The 19333-nt window shown below is 35.6% G+C and overlaps 1 protein-coding gene across 6 annotated transcripts in view; it reads left to right on the forward strand.

The window, feature by feature from the left end:
• The window catches only part of TASOR2 (transcription activation suppressor family member 2), a 74508-nt gene that overhangs the window by 33052 nt on the left and 22123 nt on the right, over nt 1-19333 (forward strand). For 2 of the 6 annotated variants that reach the window (XM_033100691.1, XM_033100692.1), the window contains exons 5-16: nt 195-286; nt 2249-2386; nt 2530-2654; nt 2736-2755; nt 2859-2958; nt 4818-4918; nt 5758-5861; nt 9092-9164; nt 9261-9323; nt 15160-15876; nt 16001-16075; nt 18763-19005. In XM_033100691.1, the coding sequence (XP_032956582.1) occupies nt 195-286; nt 2249-2386; nt 2530-2654; nt 2736-2755; nt 2859-2958; nt 4818-4918; nt 5758-5861; nt 9092-9164; nt 9261-9323; nt 15160-15876; nt 16001-16075; nt 18763-19005 (1851 nt within the window). The remainder of the gene's footprint in view (nt 1-194; nt 287-2248; nt 2387-2529; nt 2655-2735; nt 2756-2858; nt 2959-4817; nt 4919-5757; nt 5862-9091; nt 9165-9260; nt 9324-15159; nt 15877-16000; nt 16076-18762; nt 19006-19333) is intronic. The other 4 variants (XM_033100695.1, XM_033100693.1, XM_033100694.1 and 1 more) reach the window with 4 other exon arrangements.

Here is a 19333-nt window from a genome sequence, read left to right on the forward strand (position 1 = left end):
GATATATTCTGTCTTCTTAGCTCTAATGTTTTGATACCTTTAGAATAAGTCAAATAGTTTTTAAAAAGTAAAGATTTCAAAACAGTTTTTAACATTGACTTATATTTATCATTTGTGTGGCGCTACATGCGAATTCCATATATGTAAACAATCTTTTAAAAGTGTCAATTAATGTATATTTTATACTTTTATAGGTGTGTACATTTCCAGATATTCAGACTGTCTTCATACAAGACCGTGGTATCATGGGAAGTCTGGCTATATTGTAATTTTTAATCTAATTAAGGTAACGCCCCAAATGTGCTTCTATGTCATTTTTCTTAAAAAAAACAAAAGTTATCAGTCTGTGATAATGTTCTTTGCAGATCATTTGCTAAACATAGTCCTCACCAAAGACAGCCATCCAGATTCAGAAAAAGTAACTGCTGTTTTTGTTTTCCTTCAAAGCAAAACTTTTTGTCTTTTTTAATAGATAATCTGTGAATATGTTAAACAAAAATCTTCAAAATAATACAAAAGGTATTCAATTAAAAGTCTTCCTTTCACAAACTCTGTCCCCCAATGCCACTTTTTAGACATTAAATAACAAAACAAGAAGCTGCCTGTAAAACAGTGATTATAGTTAATAAGAGAAGAATTTAGAAAACAGCATTCATTGTCTGGTTTGAATTGTCAAAATAAAAAATCTTTATTTTCTTTATCCCTAAAACATCCGTACCTTGTTCACAGCTTCCTGTAGCAGCTGTGGTTCATGACCTCAGAAATTCTTAAATGCCCTTAAATAGTCCAATATAAGTAAATCATTCAGTTAGAACTTTCACTCAAATAGTAGGGAAGCTCTGATTTTAGAGATTGGTGGGCTTTTTGAGGACAAATTCTGTGTTTTGTTTTGTTTTTGCTTTGTTTTGGCTTTCTTACTACTATCTTAAGTTCTTTGATTATAAATCTATAACAATACTGATAAGAATGCGAACTCTTCATATTCCACATTTGTTTCCAAAAACTGGAGGGGAAGTAACATTGCTCTGGCACTGTCACTGCCTTTCCCCCCTTATCTTCCCTCTTCCCTCTCCGGGATAAGTACTGTAGTTATACTTCAGGAAGTGTACCTGTCAGCTCAAATAACAAGCGTTTGGCTTTTATTTGTGTCGGGTTCCTCACCCTTGGTTTCTTGCCCCTGTATCCCACCCTGTCTGGTGGATATTGCCGTTTTATATGTTGCCTGTATGCTCTCAGTTTTCCTGACTTTACTGCTCAAAGGTTAGCCAGCCCAGCATAAGATGTTTGATGGGGAGAAAATACGGGTTGTGGTTGCTCACTGCGAGGTACTATTTATATTCTTTGGCTTCTTGGACCAAAGAATTGCCCTTGTTGGTCCTATAAATGAAGAGTCAGGACCTTAACAGCAAAAAAACAAAACAAAACAAAAAACCTTTTTCAATAAAAGTAATGAAAATTCTTCTTGTGAAGATAAAAATATAAAAATATAAGTTGCCTGTAATCTCACTCTTCATTTTGGTATATATTTTGTATATTTCTGTTTTTCCCGCATATGTCATTATATTATTCAAAACAACTTTTAAAATCATTCTGTGATGATACTTCATAACGCAATAAACTTGACTGCTTTTTCCCCCCTTCTTTTTATGGAAGACTTGATGTAATCCTTGATGAAGAGAACTCTATAATGAGAAATGCTGTTGACTGTTCAGTAATCGGGGCCAGTGGTCTGTTAATCACTTTAGTGCATGTTTGCTCCTTGCTGATTTACTGGGTCCTGGCATAATAGAGACATCTTGGTCTGTAATTTACAACTGATAACTTAATAATTCAGTTTGGAAACTCATCTTTTGAAATTTTAAATTTCATTTGTCATCTGTTATAATCATTGAATAGGCAATCTGTTTGGTGAGTTATATAATTTTTATTTTAAAGAAATGCTTCTCTTACATTTGGAGTGATTTCATGTACTTCATTGATATTGTGGTAAAAGAAATGGACATTTGCCTCAGAAAAATGCCCAAACATAGCAGATTTTTAAATAAGAGATTGATGGATAATTAAAACTATTATTGGCCTTAAAGATAATTTTTTAAGAACCATAGTTCTAATTCTTAACACTATTAACTGTTAGTTAACTATTAGTTGAAACATATCCCCATCCTTATAAGGCAACTTGTAAATTAATCCTAGAGTAAGATTATTGCTAGTTAAAGACATCTGATTAGTTTTAATGTTTTCATTCTAGGGAAAAATCAAGTTTGTGTCTGAGAATTACACAACTAACTATACTAGCCCATCTTCTGGCTATGATTGCCACGTGGCTGCAAATACTAACAAGGTTTCTCACAAGACAAGTCATTTTCGCGCCTTTGAACTGAGTCAGGTATAGTCACTGGGATTAATCATTTCCAAGGTACATTTCTGCATCAAATGTGTTAAGTTTCAGGACTGGGTTGGTTGAGCTCAACTTGGTACATATGGAATTCTGTAGTGCTGTCCTAATTACACTTTTTTTTCTTCTTTCAGTATTACCTCTATGAACTTTCAGGCAGCACTGTTACTGAGCGACCTAGACAGGTCCATCCTTACGTAATTGTAGCTTTTCAGTACAGGGAACCTAAAAAGATGGCAGCCCCAGCTCAAAAAAGCATGTAAGTAATTATGTGCATACTTTGTTTTACTGGATTTGTTTCCTTTACTCTTATAAAAATGCTTTTTTTTTTTCCTCCTAGACTTGAACTCAGTGAAAATGGTAAGAAATTATTTAATTGGTTCTTTTAGGTTTTTTTGTTTTAAGTAAATGTTTTGTTCATAAATAAAATAATCAGTTTCTTTCTTACCCTCATTTCTTAAAGTTCTCATCTCCCCATGGAAAGGGAAATTAATTATTCAAGGCTGTCTGCTGTGTGATATAACTCTTTGGTCCTCTTACAGTACAGTGGTTCCAACACAACTGTAAGTATTGAATTTGTGTCCTTTATAATGTTTGTGTAATTTTCTAAATTCTAATTTTGAGTTCTTACTTGGTGGCACTGGTGTAAAATGTAGCAATTATAGTTTGCTTTCGATTAGAGTACGTTTGGACAGATGTATAGAGCATAGTACCATGATATAAGAGACCTAAATTCATATGCAAATTCTGACCTTGACTTTGAAATAAGTTAGTTTTATAATCTTTGACAACTCACTTTTTAAATTTAAGTATCTTAAGCTATTCATGGGAAAATGACCTCAAGCTAAATTAAATTGATTTGATACTAGAAGTTTGACTTTTCCCAAGAAATAAATTGGATTTGGCTAGATAGCAGATACAGCAGATTATGGCCACCGTATTATATTATTGAGTCTTTATTAAGATTTGCGTTATTGGGTTTTCTAATTTTCATATGAAAATTGAGTAGTATTAAATAGAGTAGCTACTACTTTTACATTATAATGAATTACAATATTTTCTGCTGGGGAAGAGTGAAGGGCATCTTATGAAATCTTTTTGTTTAGTCTATTCTTAGTTTGCACCCCAACCTATTGAAAAATCGACATAGTTTAACTGAAATATAAGGTGAAAACTGATGTGCTATCAGAATTCATTTTCTTTATACTGGCATTTTTTAAGAGGGAGGGATATTATAACCCATAGAATAAGAATTCTGTGAATAAATAAATGAAAGAGAGGGAAAGTTCTTCCTCACTATAGAGGGCAACTAGTAAGTGTAGACAGAATGATGAATTTAGAAAATAACCAGTGGCAACACCACAATAGTCAGTGGATGCTTAAAATAGTAGGTGAAACTTTGGGTGATATTTATGTATTTCACAGTAGTTCCCCAGAACTTAACTTTTAATCACAACGGGAAAAAATACAGGCTTTACTATGGGAAAAATAACTGCAGATACCATCTTAACTAAGCAGGTAATGTCATCAGAAATGGAATAAACATCTCTGTGCATCATATCAGGAAGCATGTGAATAACATATCATTTCTGTGGTGTTCCTGCCACTCTAATCAGGAGGAAACAGACATACCCAGATTGAGGGACATTCTGTAAAATAAATGGTCTATATTAAAAAATATCAAGGTCATTAAAGATAAAGACTAAGAGACTGTTCTGGATTGAAGGAGACTTAACTGACGTAACTAAATGTAGTGTGTCATCCTGGATAGGACCCTGGACTGCAAAAAAATGTTCTTTTGTTATAAAGGATCCTAGTGAGACTGTTGGCAAAATTTGAGTAACGTCTGTAGATTAAATAATTGTGCTACACACCATTGTTAATTTCTTGATTTTGCTAATTGTTTTGTGGTTGTTAAGAAAGTGTCCTTTTTTGAGGACACATACACAGGGAAGTATTTAGGGGAAAAGAAGATATCTGTCAGTCTACAAGTATTTCAAAATGAGTTTTAAAGAACAGAAAAGTACTCAGGTGAAATGGCGCAAAAGTCTGGGTGTGGTTCATTCTGTGGCATTGCATGGTAGGCAGTGCAATATTGTCAAAAGTTTGCAACTCTTTCATAGCATAATTTTTAGAAAATTCTCATTACAGTATGCATAGTTATTTCACACATCTGGACATTTTAGTCATACCAAAAATACATGTGTTCACATTTGAGACCACGGCTAATAGCGCCATATTTGAAAATCTATACTATACATATATACGTAAATATACATATTATTTGACCTAGAGTTTATCAATTTAAGGACTATTTTGTGGTTACAATATTTCTGTTTGAATTTATATTAGAAAACCAAATATTGTGAAGCTGCAGATTGTTTCAATGTTTATTACATTACATGACGTTGTTGTTTTGTAGACCACGTGAACTAGATTTTAAGTATGTAATGAAAGTGTCATCTTTGAAAAAAAGCCTACCAGAAGCTGCCTTTAGAAAACAGAATTACTTGGAGCAAAAAGGTCTGTTCAATTGTAGTGATACACAGTATGTCCTAAGCTTTGTTCCAGTTATTTCCCCTCTTACACACTCCCTTTCCTTTCTCCCCTCTTCCCTCTCCCCTCTCCTCTTTCTCCTCTCCCTCCTTTTGCCTTAAGTGATTCTTAATAGGGTCTTTAGTGAAAGCTGTAGAGTTGCTATGTGTTTCAGTTCCTTGGAGGCCAGCTAGAAACTGTGAAAGGTAATTTCATCTAAGATGGCAAAGACCAGCTTTATATAGAATACTGAGGGATTTAAGCAAGCAGATATGCTTACAAATAGTTGAAGACTCATAAGCATTCCTTTCAAGGAGAACAGAATTTTTGTGGTTGTTTTTATTTATGTACTACTTTTTAAATTATTATTAAATTTACTTCAGGGGCATTGGTTAAGAAGATTATATTGGTTTCAAGTGTACAGTTCTATAACACATCATCTTCTATTGCAGTGTGTGTGCTCATCACCCAAAGTTTAGTTATGTACTTGTAAATGAAGGGGGGAAAAGCAGAAAGCATGAAAAGGAAATTTCTTAGTCATTTAGATTAATTCATGGAACATAAATGTTTATATTATTTATGTAGTATTTATTTGTCCTGTTAATCCTATAGTAGTGTCAGTATAAATGAAAGCATTATTTTCAAATACTTCATAAGCAACTTTTTATTAAGCATTTTATAACCAAGAACATTGAAGAATAATTTTTTGAATCGTATCCTAGTTCTTCTTTCATGTTTTTAGCATACAAAATGAATAAATTGGTTATAAAAAAGCATAATAGCCTTTTAAAATAAAAAATGTTCTGCTTTTCTGATTTTCATTGCAGTCTATTGTCAAGATATGTGCTTCAGTATGTATGAAGTGGAACTGTCAAACAAACAAGGGGAAAAAATAGATAAACTAATAGAATTCATTAAGAACAAGCAATTGGTAAGAATTATCCATTTAAAATATAATTATTCTTTTTTCTTAAGTTGAGAAGTTGATATCTTATTATTAGTTGCTGTGCCTAGATTGAATTGTTTTCGCTTGCTGAAAGGATTTTCATCATTTAATATTTATTGACATATTATTGATATAATATTTATTGACTAACATAACAGTTTCATCCCCTGTGTATCTTAGGTTACATTTGTGTTTCATTAGTCAGTTTATACCCCTGATTTTAAAAATAAGGGAACAGTTTTTCTCAAGTCCTTTTTCCTGTTTTGTTTTATGACAGAAGAATTGAATGGATCTCTAGTGTTTTTGCAGTAATCAAAAGACCACTTGTGAGATATTTCTTTAAAAGTGACTTGCGTCAGTCTGTAGGTTTATAAGGAAAAAGAAATTGCTGGTTCTGCTGCTTCCATATAGAAAGTTAAGACTCTCCTGAGAAATTCGGTAACAATTCAAAGACTTCTCTCCGCTATGTGAACCAGGGTTCCGCAGTGTGAGGGTAGGAGTAGATGCTGACTGCAGTGAGTGATTCCTAAACACCTGAAAGGAGATGGTGTGAGTATGGGACAGTGACCACACAAGCGTGTGAGCTCTTTACTGTTAAATGATGGACTGTCCCCCTGGTGGATAGTGAGAAATCAGTAAATTAAGATAGAACATGTATGTAAGCTGTGAGTAAGCTCTCAGGGATGGTGTCAGTTAACACACCTTAAGTTGCATGTAACAAATCCAAACTGGCTTAAACAGTAAAAGGATTTAATAGGCTTACTTTTCAGTCTAGGTGATAAGGCAAGTTCAGGGACTGTTTGCTCTCTTTTCAGCTTCACCCTCTGTGTGATAGTTTTGTCCTGAGACTGCTAGTCAGGGTTACTTGCTTCCTGAGAGACAGAGAGAGAGAGAGAGAGAGAGAGAGAGAGAGACAGGGAGGAGAGGGAGGGGAGGGAGAGGGAGGGGAGAGAGAGAGAGCCCCTCCTCCAAATCATCACTTCAGTTTCATCAGACCAGTTTATGTCATCTGCACATCCCTCAGCCAGTGACTGCAAAGGGAATGGAGTGCACTAATTAGCTCAGGCCATTCAGAGCCCACCTTCCAGAAGTGGGTATGAGGTCAATCCCTCCCAATCTGCAGTGGTTCTCCAAGTAAGGAGGTGGCATAATGGCATTGGATGCTGAGTGGATAACTATTGAATGTCTACTATAGGAGTGTACGCTGTTTTTCTGAAGTAGCATAGTCCATTTTGTATTTGGAAATTAAAAGGAAGAAAGTCCAAAGATATTTTCAGAAAATGCGTTAGTGAGTGCTTTTAGTCTTGAAAATAGTGGAGACTTGGTGCAGAACTTGGCTTTGAAACCTGTTCATTAATAATTACTTACAGAAATTACGTATCACAGAAGGTCCTTTCTCCTCAGTGCTCCATGCTTTTCTTCATTATATTATGGATAATTTGTACATATCAGTCTCTCTGACTAGACACTGAGTTTCTTGAGGGCAGGTATCATGTCTTAAGCATCTTTGACACTTTAGTGCTAGTGTCTAGTGGTTGAGCAGTAAATAAATGTCCCTTGAATAAAGTGTATGTCGACTTGTACCTAGAACACTGAACTTCAAAAACAGTACAGATCAAGGTCTCTTTTTAAAAGGGTGTTAAGGACATGAAAGGCTAGATATTAGGTTGGTACAAAAGTAATTGCGGTTTTTGCAATTAATTTTAACCTTTTAAACTGCAATTAGTTTGCAGCAGCCTAATACTTTCTGTGTATAGAGATAGATGTTTTAAAGACTCTATTATTTCTCCCCCAAAGGTTAAAACAGGAACTTTATGTAGCCCTTACAGTATATAATTTGAAAGACTAATAATTTATGCTACATATTTGTTTAATTTGCACATTTTTTAGAAGATTGAAATGTGTGGTTTTATGTAGATAGATTTTACTTTTCATCTATTTTACAAAATTAAAATACAGAACAATGTAAAGGCCAGTGGTGTCACTTTCATTTTTTACATCAGTAGAAAACGAAACAAGAATTATACCTGTTTGCAATTTAATAGATACCAAAGCTGGGGGTATATATAACTGTTGGTGTGTTATTCAGTAATTCATTCGTCAGTGCTTACCATGTGCCAGAAACAAAAATAGGAAATAGTCCCTGCCATCAAGGAACTTACAAGACTGGACACAGATGTAAACTCGTGCACCGGGGTTATGATAGAAGCATGTGGACACTCACGGTAGTGCGATACCTATGAATGAAGTGTCAGTGTCCTAACTTCTCATATAATAATGAGAAAAGAACTCTTTTTTTATATTTGAATTATTAATTTTATCAATTTACCATATTTTCAGGCTTATGACTTATCAGTGTTTGAAATAGAATGTTTTATCACTTTATAAAATGGTATATTTAGTTTTTTTACCTGAAAAATTACTGTATGAACCTTGAGTTTTATCTTTGTTATTGGTATATAAACTTTAGAAATAGTGAATAATGGAAAAGAAGAACTGTTGTTATCTTCATGATACAGAATAGTAGCTTTTAGATAACTTCACCTCACCTGGGGACAAAATTCCCAATTTACTGTAAATATTAGAATTTCAAGATTTTTATTTCTTGAGTTCAAGATTCCACTGAAGACTGTGGTGGAGGAAAAAGAAAGGAAGAATTTATTTTCATAGGCAGTTCTTATTGTCACAGGACCTAATTATGTTCTTTTCTATTATTTTCCATCTCTTAGGATACACTATAGAAAGGATTCTTTTATTGGGTACAATATTCCTGTCTTTCCAGTTCCAGTGTTCTGTGATGTGTTGTGTGTAAACATGAGCTAATCATAGGTCTCATTCACCTGAATTTGTAGTGGCTAAATGGTAGCAGATTGACTACTTAGGGAGCAATGTGAAATGTAAAGCATCTCAATGAAAAAATGAAAAAAGTCTTTTTCTGATGGATTGATTAGGTAGTTGAACATTATCCTGAAACTAACCCTTAATGTTCTAGTTATATGTAGGCCTAACAGGGCCAAGATTATTTGAGGGCTAACTAAGGAGCTTGCAATTTCTGATACTGGAAGCAAAATTCTCCTGATTACTATAAACACTTAACATTTCAAGATTTTTATTTTATTTTTTTACTTTTCATGAGCTCAACATTCAGTGAATAGTAGTGTGGTAGAGGGAGGAGAGAATAATTCAATCTTTTTTTTTTTTTTTTAATGTTTAAGGCATTCATCAAATGCTTAGAAGATCGGGGTGTTTTCCTTTTACTTACATCATCAGCCTTAATATCAGAAACAAGTAAGAACAACCTTTTTGAAAACTGTTTTTAGTATGTTTACTTTTGTTTTATCAGACCAACAACCTAACCTTTTTTCTAATTTTCATTCTGTGTAGATTTTGGAGATGAGCAAATCGGTCTACATGGGTTACATTTAGTCCGTTCATCCCTGTCAAGAGGTAAGGGCTCCAGTTCACTAAATCTGTCACATATTTTTCCATCCTCAACTTACTTATTAACCTCTCAACCCTAGTAACTATATTCTTCTTTTAAATAACTCTTCCTTTAACATCCCTGATTAATCCTTTGTCCCTTTGCAGGCTGATGCTTTCCACTGAGCCTCACAGCCAGATAACCACCTACCTACTGACTTTTTGACTTCAAATGTCTCAGATGTTCCTCAAATTCCGCATGTCCAACACTGAATTTACTTGTTAACTGAACAACAATAGTTAGGAGAATACTGTAATAACTATATACAGTGACAGATGGTTACTGAACTTATTAAGGTGATCACTTTTTAAGGTATATAAATGTTAAATCATGTGTTGTACACCTGAAACTAATATAATACTGTATGTCAACTATAATTAAACGTAAATTTTAAAAATAAGTAAAAATTCACCTCAAAAAAATTCCCCACCATAGCTAAGAGATACTTATATCGTGTCTACTAAGTTAGTAGGACTCAAGGCCTTCACAGATGCAGTTCTCTGTCTGGACTACTTGTCTCATTCCCCCTTACACTTGGTGTTTACCCCCATAGGACCAAGAATTGGCTCTTGGGACAAAAAAAAAAATTACTTGTACAGTAGATATCTGTGGTATTAAAATTTTAGAGGGCAGTTAGAAAACAAAGTCTTGGGTTGAGGGGGATAATGACTAAAATCAGAGAAGCACTGACCTAATCTCTAGTTATTCATATCTGTCAGGTGTAGTTTTATTATCACTTTATTGATTCCCATAACCACACTGACCTCGGTGAGGACCCTTAAGCTTATCATCAATAGAATTTAAATATTTATTTGTGTATTATTCAATGCCTGCCTTTTCTCTTTATTCTACTGTATCCCCACTGCCTCACAATGCTAGGAACATAAAAAATAATAAATGTTTGCTGAATAAATTAAGAATCATTTCTTTTTGTCATATGAGGAAAATTTTCCTCATTGTTTTATAATCATACTCTGTGTTTAATGTATATAGCATTTATGATGCTACAACCAATACAAAAATGTTTTTAAAGTTGATTTCTTAAAATTGTATTTAGTTACTCAAAGCAGAGAACTGCACTTTCTTGGGCATCACTTCTTCAGACTAAGAAAAGCATTACCAATTATAACAACATAATGTTTTATTTTTTTAAACTGTCTTTTTCAAGCATTCACTATGTGTGGTATTGTACTAGGTATACAGTAATTGATACAGCAGTCCTTAAAATAAGTACTCTTATTATGACCATTTCAAAAATGAGAAAACAGAGACAAATTTATCCAAGGTCAAACTGACTCTCGAGCTACTTTCCAACTCCTATCCCATACTGCCTCCCTCTTCTGTAGGAGCTTTGGCTTCGTGCTTATTTTTAAAGGCAAACTACCACTCACTTAAAAAACATTGGTGCCCGTACCATTCATATTGAACAGCACAGAATTTTTAAACATTGAAGTGTTGTGTTACAGTGTTCATATCCTCCTCTGGTTCATAAGACATGTTTTATTTGTGGTCGTTCAGAGGTTCACAGCCATGGTTATTTGTTTTAAATTGAGTGATACTTTGCTTAGCAGACTTAAAAAGTTCTTTTACATAGATTTTATAATAGTCTATTACAAATCATTCTTGTTTCTGCCTTTCCAAATTCTTGAAATAATGAAGTTGTGTGGAAAAATACTACTTTAGTGTGAACTGTTAGTAGTACATAAGAACCTTTTTATATTTTATTTTTCTTCACTTGTTACTTTTTAAGTGATAAACTACAAAGAAAGGAATTTTTAATGTCTAGCCACATGTTTCTATTTATTCATATTTGTCATTCTATTTCCTAATACCTACTTGAGTGCAAATGTATTTAGCTAGGACTAACTTAGTGTTTTTTTTAATTCTGCAGTTACTTTTACTTTTTAAAAAATGGTGTAATTTATATTTCAGATTAATAGGCATCAGAGGTCTTTGTTATCTGTGGCTTTTTATTTCTGATAACACTTAAATTTTCTAGAATTTTATTACCCACTTGTCAGTGATGTTTACTCCCCTCTTTCTGTTTTCCTTTAGGTTACTGATTTACTGAAACATTAATATTTTAGTCAAAGAGTGAGCTAGGGAAAGGAAGTGAAACAGACTAGTCAGTTTAGTTACTTAATTAGTTTTTTATTTTTCAATTACAATTGACATACAATATTGTATTAGTTTCAAGTGTACAACAACTTACGAGGTGATCACCCTGATAAAGCTAGTACCCATCTGACACCATACATAGTTATTACAATATATTCTTTGTGCTATACAGTACATCCTCATGTCTATTTTGTAACTGCCATTGTACTTCTTAATCCTTTTCCCTTTCTCACTCATCTTCCCTACCCTCTTCCCATCTGGCAACCCTTAAAATGTTCTCTGTATCTATGAGTTTGTTTCTGTTTTGTATGTTCATTTATTTTGTTCTTTAGATTCCACATATAAGTGAAATCATATGGCACTTGTCTTTGTCTGTCTGGTGTACTCCACTCAGCATAATACCCGCTAGGCCCATCCATGTTTTTGCAGATGGCAAGATTTCATGCTTTTTTATGGCTGAGTAATATTCCATTATATATATATTCTTTATCCATTCATCCATTGATGGACATTCAGGTTGCCTCTGTATCTTGGCTATTCTAAATAATGCTTCAGTGAACATATGGATGCACATGTCCTTTTGAAGTAATGTTTTGGGTTTCTTTGGATAAATACCCAGAAGTAGGATTATTAGGTCCTTCTTTGTTAATTGTTACAGCCTTTGTTTTAAAGTCTATTTTGTCTGGTATAAGTATTGCTACCCCAGCGTTTTTCTTTTTTTTCAGTTTCCATTTTCATGAAATAACGTTTTCCATCTCTACTTTAAATCTGTGTGTGTCTTTCGATCTGAAGTGAATCTCTTCTAGGCAGCATAAGTAAGGGTCTTTTTTACTTATCCATTCAGCCCTCCTATGTCTTTTGATTAGAACACTTAATCCATTTACATTTAAAGTAATTGTTGATAGATACGTAGTTATTGCCATCTTATTCATATTTTTTATTTTTTCTTCTTAAGTCCCTTTAACATTTCTTGTAATATGGTTTGGTGGTGATGAACTTAACTCCTTTAGCTTTTTCTTGTCTGGGGAGCTCTTTGTCTGTCTTTTGATTCTAAGTGATAGCTCTGTTTTGTAGAGTAATCTTGGAGGTCCTTGCTTTCCATTACTTTGAATATTTTGTGCCAATCCCTTCTGGCCTGCAAGGTTTCTGTTCAGAAATCAGCTGACAGTTTTATGGGAGCTCCCTTGTAGGTAACTGCTTTTCTCTTGCTGCTTTTAAGATTCTCTCTTTGTCTTTAACCTTTGGCATTTTAATTATGATGTGTCTTGGTGTTGGCCTCTCTGGCTTTATCTTGTTTGGGACTCTCTGCACTTCCTGGACTTGTATGCCTATTTCCTTTGCCAGGTTAGGGAAGTTTTCAGTCATTATTTCTTCAAATAGGTTTTCAATTCGTTGCTCTCTTCTCCTTCTGGTATCCATATGACATAGTTATTGGTACACTTGATGTTGTCCCAGAGACCCCTTAAACTATCCTCATTTTGTGGATTTTTGTTTTGTTGTGTTTTTGTTTGCTGTCCTGATTGGGTGTTTTCTACTACCTCGTCTTCCAAATTACTGGTTCTGTGCTCTGCTTCATCTAATCTGTTGATTCCCTCTAATGTATTATTTATTTCTGTTATTGTATTCTTTATTTCTGACTGGTTCTTTTTTATGTTTTTCTATCTCCATGTTTATATTTCCTATCTCTGTTGAAATTCTGACTGAAATCATTTAGCATCCTTATAACCATTGTTTTGGACTCTTCATCTGGTATATTGCTTGTCTCCATTTTGTTTAGTTCTTTTTCTGGAACTTTGTTCTGTTCTTTCATTTGGAACATGTTTCTTTGTCTCCCCGTTTTGGCTGCGTCCCTGTGTTTGTTTGTATGTATTAAGTAGAGCTGCTATGTCTCCCAGTCTTAGTAGAGTGTCCTTATGTAATAGGTATCCTGTAGGGCCCAGTGGTACAATCCCCTGGTCACCTGAGCTGGGTGCTCCAGACATGTCCTTTGTGTGGGTTGTGTGTGCCCTTCTGTTGTAGTTGAGCCTTGATTGCTGTTTGCATGTCAGTGGGAGGGATTGACCCTCAGGCTGATTGATTGTGAGGAGTGGCCATGACTACAGTGGAGGAGCTGGGCTCTGGTGCCTGCCCAGTCTTCCCTTTGGGTGTGTCATCCTAGGGGGTGTGTCACCACAGGCCAAGTTCATCTGCAGCCTGTGCCCTGCCTGGGAGAGGCCAAGCCTTGAACCAAGGCCATATGCTGCCAGTGCCAGGCTTGGGGCTGCTTAGCAAAAGATACGGGGCATACTGAGGCCCAGGGCTGCTTATTTGGAGTTTGTGAACCTTTGAGAGATTTTTGGGAAAATCTGCAGCATAAGCCAAGACAGGCCATTTGTATGGAAAAGCCACTGGAAGGGGCTTGGGTGGACCTGCAAGTTGGGTGGAGTCTTGAGGAATCACCAGGGTGGGGCTAACAGTGTTAGCCATGTTGATGGAAACTCACATGTGGCAGCCGCCTGTGTCTGCACACTGGCAGAGGGAGGGCTCGGCAAAGGAACAGTGGCTTCTGCCAGCACTTCTCTCTGGTAGAAGCGGCCCCCCCAGCCCATGCCTGGAAGCCAGACAATTCCGTTCCTCCCTGTATGTCTCTGGTGCCTTTCAAACCTCTGCCCCAGCTGTAGAGCTCAGAACGAGTGTCCATCAGTGAGTAAGGTTGTGCACTGTCCCTTTAATAGGAATACCTGGGATTCTAGCTGCCTTCGTCTCACTCAGCCACAATCTCTGCTGGTTTTCACAGCTAGAAGTTGTGGGGACTTCTTTTCCCAGCACTGAAACCCTGGACTGGGGAGCCTGTTGCTCCTCTGGGGGCGCCCTCTGCAGCTGAGATATTCCTCCCACTTTTTAACTGCCAGCCTTTTCCATATCTCCACTGCTCCTCCCAGTCTTGAGGTGGCTTCTTCTGTATGTCCTTAGCTGTTGGACTTCTGTTCAGCTAGACTACAGGTGATTCTCTATGATGGTTCTGTAGTTTAGGTGTACTTTTAATATATGGTCGTGGGAGGATGAAAGCACCAGCGTTTACCTACTCTGCCATCTTGACCAGAAATCTAGTTACTTAATATTTTTTAAAATTTCATTTGATAGAGAATGTGATGAAATTAACACCAATAATTACCATGAGGTTTGTTGGTTACTTAGGGGTTTTAGTTTTTCAGTTCAGTTGGTTTGCACTGTAACTTCTTAAAAGAATTTGAAGTAACTTAAATAAGGTAGAAATAAAATAAGACATTTTAAAAGCAAAAAGTACAAAAGCAAATCTGCCAACTGTAAAAGCCAGTGCTATTGCTCTGATGGTGCATTGAGCTCATGCTGAGCTCCTGGTCAGATGAGGTGGAACTGGAGGCAGGTCTACCTTGTTCGTTCTACCTAGTGATTGCATTTGAATGATTCTTTTTCAGTTTTCTCTCTCTCCTCCCCCCCAATGTGTGATTGGATTTATATCTATATATAGATATATATATATATTTTCATAAAATGTCCCTATAAGTCTTCTGTTAATTTCCATTTAGATTTTCATTTTGAATACTGTATCATGATTAACCATCCAATAATTTTGTAATCTAAAGCATTTTTTTCTACATGTTTTTGTAAAATAAAACAAGACCCAAAAATTTCAGGTTTTTAACATATGTATGTATATTTTAGGGCTGAAAGACTTGACTGTTGAAGATGACATCTCATTGAAGGTGATACCTATTTTACCTGCCCTTAATTGTGCCCTGCTAGAAGCAAAGAAATCATTTACTGAAGAAGGGATCTGTCCAAACACGTTAGTAAAGCGTAGTTTCCAAGAATTGTGCAAGGTAGATAGAAGTCCTTCATTGACGGCTGCTTCTCGGGGTGGAATGAAAGAGACTACATTCTTCGGCAAACTGTCCAGTGATTTTGACTTGGTTCCTCCAGCTGAAAAGTGCCCTGTACAATCTTTAACTCAGTTGAAGTCTTATTTTTCAGACCCTAGTGGGTACATTTTGGAAGTATCTACTGCATTAGATTTATTGGCAGAGCATCCACAGTCTCCTTGTATTTCAGATGGAATTTGTGATGCTGGATTTTCCTTAGTTATGACTCCAGATCCTGAATTTCTTGACTCAGAGGCAGAAGTAAGAAAAGAAACTGAAACAGAAAAGAATTCTGAAGAAATGTTTAAAGCAAGGAAGAGAACTGGGATTCCATTAAGTCCAGTATCAAATGTGAGAATTCAACCAAAGAGAAAGGCGAGCATGCCGCCTGTGGTGCCGAGTAAAAGGGTGAACTTGTGCCGTCCCTTCCCCAAAAGAACTCCTGGAGCAGACAAGGGGTCAGCCTCTCAGGCCACCCTCAAATTAGTTAAAGGACAATTTCCACAAAAAAGAAAAAGAGGTAAGCACGATTCATGTAAATTATTAAATGAGGAGTTAGTGATAAGTATTCTAACACTGTTCCTATCTGATTATTGTGTATGGCAGCTTGGCAGTATCAGATGTTTGTTAACATTTCTCTCCAGGTGATTTGTCTGTGTGCGTAAGTTTGAGAAGTACTGACGTTGATAACAGATTAAAATCAAGAAACGGGAAAAACGGTAAGATATCGCAAAAGCCCACCCACCAAAAGCTTGTATTTCACTTTATAGTTGCTCAAACTGTCAGTTATTTATGTACCATACTAGAAAGATGATTATCCAGTTTCTGAGCTATACTCAGACAAATAAGACTGGAGGAAGAGGATCTTCTAAAATCAGGCATACCAACAGCAGCAAAAACTGATAACCTGCTAGTCTGAACATGTATACAGAGGGGGGAAATGCCTGGCACCTCCTAAACTAAAACAATCTGCGACAGAATTTCTAATCATTTATGTGTGTCAGAGTTTTAAAAATGGTCACCTGAATTCTGCTGTAGACCTATTGAAACAGAACGTCCAGTGGCCTGGGGACATACATATTGAAACACTTCCACGTGGTTTTGTTGCCCCCTGAAAATTGAATGATAATCAGAGTCTAGAGTCATTTAGTGTGCAGTCAAATAAATGCACAGAACAACGCGATTTTGGCTTTGAGTCATCTCAGATTATTAGTGTGTTTTGTTGAAAAGTAGGGAACTATATGCTATATGACCCCTTAGAACAGGAGTCAGCAAACTGTGCCCACGGGGCCCTGAAGCACTTACCTGTTGTCTCTGGGTACTTCACATTCTGCAGGCAGAGGAGAGTGCTTGTGATTGGGAACATACAACCTTCAACACTGAGTATATGTATTGTCTGACCATTCACAAAAAAGGTTTGCCAATCCTATCGTACTTTGATTCTAGATGATTAAGGTTTTATCCTGTGGTTCAACAAATAGTTATTCCTGGCCTGTTAAACGGTTTGAGAAATGGGTGTGTGTGTGTCTGTCTGTGTGTGTGTGTCTGTGTGTGTGTGTGTGTGTAGGAGCGTGGTAGGAAGAATGGCAATAGAAGGCAGTGAATCAAACTATACAGCTACTTACAAATAAATTTCAGGCCAACCAGATTGAGTTTCTGCTCTGTCTGAACCAATTTACTTTAAGATACTGAATAAATTATATGTGATTCAACATATATGTTGTCACTATTTCTCAAATATTTTAATTTCATCCACTATAAGAAATATGTTTATATTATAGTCTAGTACACACAAATTCATACATGACTAAAACAAAAATTTCTAGAAACATTTACCCTGTGTGTAATACAATCTGATATCTTCTATTCTATTCTGTTTCATTCTTTTAAGAAAGAATTCTGGTTGCGACCAAGTAAGTTTATTTTACAGTCACCAGTGGATTATGGCATGCAGCTTGAGAAACATGGCACTGCGTGATAGAGATAGCAGGAGAGCCCTTGCTGGACTACCTATTGTCTCCTGGTTCTGCATTTCCTCCCGCGACCTAGGTTGTGAGAGATCTTATCTTTCCTTCCTGCATGTGCAGATGCTAAAGACTTCCCTAGGTCTTGGTCATCTCACCTTATTTTCTTTTCTCAATTGAGTCTCTTAACTGTTTTCCTGCTTGATTTATAGTCTTACTTTGCTTATTTCCTTTCTTCATGCTAAAAATTTTAGAAAATGTTAACAACTGGAATGAGAAGTCTTATTCCTTGAAGAAATCAATATGCTGCTTTATTACCTGTAATAGTTTAGGAAGGAGGAAAATAATTAGACCCAGGGAAATGTACATTAAGAGATTCTAAAGCTCTTCTTAAACCACTTCTTTCTCTAACCCCCAAAAGAATGAAATGAAATTGGTCTCTTTTCTACATTTCACTAACAGTCATCAAAATTTCTTAAACTGTTCAGTATCATGTTTCCTGTTCTCAATTAGAAGTAGTTTTCTGTATAATATAATTTAAAAATATTTGCCAACATTCATATGTGTGATTATTCTATGATACTTTTGGGGCTAAAGTTTTTGGTGGGAACAGCTGAAATTCTATAAAGTCAATGGGGAAAAGAGTTTTTTAAGTTTTTTTAATACGTATTAGTATTTTATTAATATTTTTCTAAACTCTCAAAACATTGAAACACTTTCTGTTGTGTTACATAAGCAGGTAGTCAGTCACTAGTTTTGTTTTCCTCATGTACCTCCATCTTTTGCTATTTCCTTCCTTTCACGTGAGAAGCAAAGCTGAGCATTTTGTAGATCAGCAATTATAATAGATTGGTAGGAAATTAGATCAGGTAAAGACTTTGTCCAGTGTACCTTTTTCTTTCTTATCTTAAAAGATGATTCTTTGGATGATACTAAGACTTTGATGTTTAGGGGTAGTAAAGTGAAATATCATAAGATGGCTCTTTGTGGATAGATAATCTCTTCTCCGCAGTGTGATTACAGCTTAACCACACCAGCCGACAGGGACTGTGCTGCCTTTGTGTACATTGAATTATCCGTCTCCCAGTGCTGGGAACTGGCATATTCAGCCTGGTCTGCCACATCAGTCAGGGAAGATTATGGAGACTTTTTAAAAAAATTAAGTCATGCCTTGTTTCTATGAAGTTTTTACTCTGATATTTTTCTCCTTCAACTGGTAGGATATAGACCAACACTTAGCAAGTTTGTATTTTTATATTTATATGAGAACTTTTAACTCTTGCTTTGTAAAAAAAAAAAAAAATCTTTTAATGAAATACCCCAAATTTTACATTTTAGTCTTCATTACTAAAGTTACCCCTACAAAAAAAATTGATGAAAAGCTATGCTAATAAATATCTGAGCCCCATAGCCTTTAAAAAACGGTGTCTTTTCTACATAAGGTGCTGAAGTGCTGACCGCACAGTTTGTACAGACAACCAAATTGGATAGGAAAAACCAAGAAGCTCCTATTTCTAAAGATGTTCCAGTTGCCACGAGTGCTAAAAGGGCAAGGAAACAAAAGAGATCTCCCGTCAAAACTGTTCCAAGGGCTAAGCCACCTGTGAAGAAGTCACCACAAAAACCGAGGGTACATGTAGTGAAAGGCAATAAGAATCCCAGAATCAGAAAGCAGCCACAATCTGGTAAGAAATACTCTTCCTGTAAATTTTAACACCACAATCCAGAAAATAAAGATTGCAAGATAGTGTGTGGAAATAACAAGAATAGTTAAAATCTATCAACAATTCTTGCTATATTCTTTAGTTTAGACACTAACAGGACAAAGTAACTTCGTTTCCTACTGTAAATAAATTAGGAAAGTACAGATACAGATTCAAATATCACAAAATAGACCTACTTTTTAGTTTGTATAAAACCTGAGCATGAACTGTCTGCAAAGGTTATAAATGGCCTCTTTTATGTCTAAATGCACAAGCAGGTAGCATTATCTGGGAGTATTTTTCAGGACCA

The sequence above is a fragment of the Rhinolophus ferrumequinum genome (genome assembly GCF_004115265.2).
Source record: "Rhinolophus ferrumequinum isolate MPI-CBG mRhiFer1 chromosome 5 unlocalized genomic scaffold, mRhiFer1_v1.p scaffold_110_arrow_ctg1, whole genome shotgun sequence".
NCBI classification, from domain to species: Eukaryota; Metazoa; Chordata; class Mammalia; order Chiroptera; family Rhinolophidae; genus Rhinolophus; species Rhinolophus ferrumequinum.